The following is a 6,000-nucleotide window of genomic DNA, read 5'->3' as shown; positions in this document are numbered from 1 at the left end:
TTTATTGCATTTATTATTTCTAAAGTAATCAAAGGCAACATTTATTCCTGTTTTGAGTAAATTTAACATTTCCTTGCTCTGATGGCTTTTAGCCACATTTATGACATGATTTCTGCTGTCGCACTGGGACTTTTTGTCATTTGTTTTGTTGCTAATTATCTTGTTTATAAATGGGAGAGCCTCACCTTTGAGGCTAACTAGTTGTAGGTAACAAATAATTGCCCCCATTAATTCCACATATTTCCTTCCAAGCTCTCAAAATATTGCAATATTCTAGAATAATGTCCCCATGGCCCTCCAATTCTCATTTTCACTGGTGTAAATAAGGAATAACTCTGCTGAAATCAGTGGGGTTACATGGATGTAAAATAGAGGTATACTTTTTATAAGCAGGGCTTACCAAAGCATCTGCCATCCCTGCAATTCAATTCCTAAAGTTCCTTCATGGATTCAGTGGGGTTCACAACTACATGGTGGTGCACGTAGAGTGACATTGTTAAGCACCATTTTGCTGGGTTTTTCTAGATTAGGAAGTTTTATCATTGGATTTAACATTTATCATTATCATTTATTATTGGAACCCTTTCCAATAGCTCAGCGTGTTTGTGAGTGAGATAGCAATAAGTTACCCAAGGGCTGTAGTTTTGATGATTGTAGGGGACCCACATGAGCTTGCCCACTAGCCCTGTTTATAAGGCAAGCAACAAATTCAGAGGCTGTGTGTGACCTACAGAGCAAAAATCCTCAGCACGACCAGGTCTTCTGCATCTTTCTTTACATGCTTAGCTGCTCTTCTTGATAGAGAACCTGAGGTTGACGTGAGCCAGTACTGGTCCTCTGAGATTCATTGTCCATTATACCCGCCCAAGATCAGGTTTATGGTTGAGACATTTTTATTAGTTTTGCTGCTTTAGCTAGAGGGGAATAGTTAAAGCAGCAAAACCTGCCTCCTGTGGATGTACAACTTATTATGGTTCAGGAAGAATAAGCTACACTGGTATAAGGCACCTTGTCCTTTATACCAGTATAACTAGATGGCTGTTGCACAAAGCGTTATAATTATATTTGTAAAATTCACCCCCTCAACCAACACAGTTATTGCTATAATTTTTGGAGTGCAGACCAGCCCGAGGGATTTCCACCGCTCTTAAGGCTGAGCCAGCAAGTTGAGAAGACTTGCAGCGCTGATTCCGGAGACCAGACCGCCCAATATCAGGGGATTTGTTTTATCCAGGCAACCCTTAGCCCACCCACAAAAAGTGTCCTGATGTCCCGCCCCTTACTACCTGGTCACCGCAGTGCTGATGCCCGCCCTGACTAGAAGAGGGGAGGATCAGAGAGAAAAGTCCCCTCCAGGGAGGCCCCAGGTTTTGGCGCTGCCCTCGGCCCCGTTTTTCCGCCTCAGAGGTGGGGCGGCGGGGAGCAGCCGCCCCGTCACGCCCGGCAGGCTTGGCCAGCCCTTCAGGGCTGGTGGCGCTCCGGAGCCGGGCGGGCTCTAGGACCCGGCGGGCTCCTGCGGCGGTTTGGCGGGGAGTCGGCTGCCGGTGTACGTGGTGCCGCGCGGGTGGCTCGGCTCCATTAGTAGCGGACTGGCGGGGAGCCCCCTGCCGGAGCGGGAGCGGGAGGGCCGCGCGCCTGGCCGGGAAGGATGCGGGCGGAGGGGGCCCCGCGCGGGGAGGGGCAGGAGCGGTTCACCAGCCCGGGCAAGGGCCGGGGGCTGCGGGCCCGGCAGCGCTTCGCCCCGGGGGAGCTGCTCTTCAGCTGCCCGGCCTACACCTGCGTGCTGACCGTCAGCGAGCGGGGCAACCACTGCGAGTGCTGCTTCGCCAGGTACCTGCCGGCCCGGCTCCCGCGCCGGGCAGCGGCTGCCCGCGGGTCCTAGCACCGCCCGCCTCCTGCGGGGCCCCGGGCGTGCCCGGCGCACGTGGGTCTGCACGTGGGCCCGGGGGCCTGGGGGGGGGGGTGTCCCCAGCCCACAGGGGTCGGTGGGGCGTGGGGCTGTCGCCAGGATGTGCTGGGGAGGCAGGTTAGAAGTGAGGGGTGGACAAACTGAGCCTGGGCGGGGCAGGGGAGGTGAGATCTCCTGGACACGTGGGGTCCTGGTGGTAGGAGATGTTGGGTGGAGTCCAGCTGTCGGGGTGTTGGCTTGCACTACGGGTTTTCAAGCTTTTTTTTTTCATTTGTGGCTCCCTAAAAAATTCAAATGGAGGTGCTGACTCCTTTGGAAAGCTTAGACGTGGCCTGGGGGCCCCCAGGGGTCAGTGGACCCCAAGTTGAAAATCACTGTTCAATAATGGTAGTGACAATCTTTCAAAGACTCCTTTGACGTAGACTTCAAACCCACCGGGATCTGTGGACCGCAGATTGACAACCACTGCCTTAGATTAGGCTTCTGGGGGTGATTTGGTTTCAATCCTGTGCTTTGCCATGGGCTTCCTGTGTCACCATGAACAACTCACTTATTCTCTCTCTCTCTGCTTCCTTTTCCCATCTGTAAAATGGGAGTAGTATTTTCCTATTCCACACTGATGAATTCGGGTTGCCAATCCTCCAGCATTGTCCCGGAGTCTCTGGGAATTAAAGATTAATCTTTAATTAAAGATAATGTCATGTGATGAAACCTCCAGGAATTCATCAAGCCAAAGCTGGCAACCCTATAAATATGTTAAAGGCTGAAGCACTCATATGTTAGGGTAAGGGGGGCTATATATCTTAGATAGGTAGCAGAAGCATCGGTGAATACTGCTGCATCCATGATTTGGCACTGCCAAGGGCTTTTACGTTGCTGAGACACCTCCCCCATCCTTTAATTCTCTCAGATGTTTTCTCCCTCAAGTCTATTACTCATCTGAAGATCCACTGACATCCAAGTTTGTCATTATTATGCTGTAACTTGATCTTCCTGTGTTGATTTTACTCCCTCCTTTTTATTAAGTAATAGTGGAGGTGAGCACCACAAGCATGTAAGCACATACATAAAATAATCTCATATGTGGGTTACCACTTCCTGTGGACTCAAGGATCCTCCTTTGAAAAAACTTTCCTTTTTACAGAATTGTTTCTTTCTTTGTATAAACTTTATATGCGTCTTTGGGTACAGCACTGATCCTAAACGTCTTCCTTAAAACTGTTTTTCTTTCGGTTTTATATTCAGTTCTGTGTAGGTTCATAGGCACCAACTTTTCCCGGCGTGCTCAACACACCCTGCTGCCCCGACTCCACCCCTGCGCTGCCCCGACTCCACCCCTGCACTGCCCCTATTCCAACCGCTTCCCCAAAGTCCCTTCCCCAACTCTGCCCCCTCCCTGCCCCTATTGGACTCCTTCCCCAAATCCCAGCCCCGCCTCTTCCCCAAGTGCGCTGCGTTCCCCCTTCCGCCCCCCAGCTCCCAGCTGTTTCATGGCGGCAAGCGCTGGGAGCTAGGGGGAGAAGAAGGGATGCAGCACGCTCAGGGGAGGAGGCGGAGGTGAGCTGGGGCGGGGAGCTGCTGGTGGGTGCAGAGCACGCACCAATTTTTTCCCGTGGGTGCTCCAGCCCCGGAGCACCCACAGAATCGGTGCCTATGTGCAGGTTGTTATATCGCTCTCATCCCCATAGTATCTGAGCGCCTTCCAGAAGTGCATTAACTAAATGACTAACATCTTCCCTGTTTGTTCCTTCAAGTGTCCCAGAAAAGCGTTCCATTTCCTCTTGAGAATATTCTCATACTCTGTGGCATGATTCTGAAAACTTAGGCCGAGGAATAACTTTATTCATGTGAATAATTACATTGCATTCAGTTTTCAGAGTAGCGGCCGTGTTAGTCTGTATTCGCAAAAAGAAAAGGAGTACTTGTGGCACCTTAGAGACTAACATTTATTTGAGCATAAGCTTTTGTGAGCTACAGCTCACTTCATCGGATGCATTCAGTGGAATTTTTTAGTCTCTAAACTGCCACAAGTACTCCTTTTCTTATTGCATTCAGTGTGACTAAAGTTACATGCATGCTGAAATGTTTACAGATCAGAGCTATAGAATGTATCCAACCAAATGTTGCTCAAACAAATGTTCACCAAACTTCATCCGTTCAGCAAGATGTAGTTAAACTTGTACCTTTCATGGGTCTTCTCTGTTCTCTGGCCGATGCCTTTCAATCTCCATGCTTCCTGAACCATATTTGAAAGGACACTGTTAAGTTGAAACTGTCAATTTCAGCAAAATTAACTAAAATATTTTTCAGAGTCACATCCGTGTTAGTCTGTATTCGCAAAAAGAAAAGGAGTACTTGTGGCACCTTAGAGACTAACCAATTTATTTGAGCATAAGCTTTCGTGAGCTACAGCTCACTCCGATGAAGTGAGCTGTAGCTCACGAAAGCTTATGCTCAAATAAATTGGTTAGTCTCTAAGGTGCCACAAGTACTAAAATATTTTTGGTGAAGTTGACCTAGACCTAAGTCCCCTGGCATATTTTTTTAAAATATAGGCAGGAGTTCCTGTTTATTTTTAAATGTTTCTCTCCTCTGTAACTGTGGGAAAGGCCCAGCACCCAAAAGTCAAACACTCAAAGAGGTGGAAACTGATTAAACATGAGGGAAACCATAAAACTGATATGCAAAGTGCTATCAGATACACAAAGGTAATGAACTGAAATATATAGAGGAAATTCTAATTACTTTTAAATATAATACTCTTAGGGGTTACTCAATAGTAGGCATACAGTTTTCAGATGGAAATTTTTTTACTCAGGGTGGCGATCTTTAAACCTCAACAGCTTTTTAAGGAGGGGCATGGAGGGAGTACAGTGCACCTTGCAGCAAATTCCCTATGGTATTTGCTGTGTTATGGCTTTATACGAATGAAAAGGGACTATCGGGGGGTTGAGGGAAACTTTTATAATACATTAATCACAGAGCAGATGCTGTACCCCGAATTAAGTCACTTGAAAGTGTTTAAAATGTTGTGTGTTTAGATTTCAGAGGGCTTGTTGATTAAGAACATTTTCAACTACACAAAAACTGTTAGATAGACAAGCAATAGAACTAAAAAATTAGGACGCAAAAGATTTATATCCGTGATTAAATCAACCAAGCAACCAATACTTAGAGAAGAAGGAAAAGCAATATATCAGTGTGTGGAATGTAATTTCGAAGGATAATGTAAAATCTAGCAGCATAGAATAACATGTTTCTGAAACCATGGCTTGATTAGGATAGTAAAGTCTTTTACGTAATAACAGCTATTAGGAAAACTTGCATTTGAAACTCTTAATAAATAAAACAAAAATAAATAGACTAGGTTCAAGCTGTAACCAGAATATTCTGGACAGAAAGTCATTTGATTAGGAAAATACAGTGTATTGTGCAAAACTATTTTTTTAAAAAGTGCATTCCTGTCACATTCACTAAGCTGTGGTTGTATGTCAAAGCTATAGGGTATAGCCTCCCTATTAAATTCACTATTAGAAGATGTATATAACTTCTGTTTTATTTTTTTAAGGAAAGAAGGATTGTCCAAGTGTGGAAGATGTAAACAGGCATTTTACTGCAATGTGGAATGTCAGGTATGTGTTACAACTTCTTGTGAGGAGGGAAAGGGGTTCACTAAAGCAGTAAGCTGCACTTATCATTAGTTTAGTACAGCACTGACAGGCTGTAATCACATCTAGTGTTAAGAACAGCAAGCTGGTCAGTTTCAGCATCCCAGAGATGCTGAGAGTGGAGTTGTGCCTTGGACAATTACAGGATTTAGACATGTTCATATTAAGTCATTCAAGATCAGCTATGCTGGGACATGGTATTACTGAGACATTTGATTAGTACAGCCTACCAGCCCACTAATTACTTCAGTAACTTCAGCCTATTTTAAATATACTCAGATTTAACGTTAGTCCCGTAAGCTGGTGAAGAAGTCCTTGTCCAGCTGAAAAATCAAAAATAAATATCTCTGATTTAACTTTTTCAAAATCTATTGCAAGTGTTGCTGCTGTTGATAATTATAGTGCATATTAGTTTAGAAACCT

General features: G+C 45.7%; 1 protein-coding gene across 1 annotated transcript in view; it reads left to right on the top strand.

Moving 5' to 3' along the window:
- Nucleotides 1-1,539: 1,539 nt before the first annotated feature.
- SMYD2 (SET and MYND domain containing 2) overlaps nucleotides 1,540-6,000 on the top strand; it is a 43,868-nt gene continuing 39,407 nt past the window's right edge. The window contains exons 1-2 of the mRNA XM_048843163.2: nucleotides 1,540-1,830; nucleotides 5,478-5,541. Of these exons, the coding sequence (XP_048699120.1) occupies nucleotides 1,649-1,830; nucleotides 5,478-5,541 (246 nt within the window). The 5' untranslated portion in view covers nucleotides 1,540-1,648. The remainder of the gene's footprint in view (nucleotides 1,831-5,477; nucleotides 5,542-6,000) is intronic.

The sequence above is a fragment of the Caretta caretta genome, chromosome 3 (assembly GCF_965140235.1).
Source record: "Caretta caretta isolate rCarCar2 chromosome 3, rCarCar1.hap1, whole genome shotgun sequence".
NCBI classification, from domain to species: Eukaryota; Metazoa; Chordata; order Testudines; family Cheloniidae; genus Caretta; species Caretta caretta.
The sequence above is the reverse complement of the archived record's forward strand: the minus strand, read 5'-3'. Positions and strand labels throughout refer to the sequence as shown.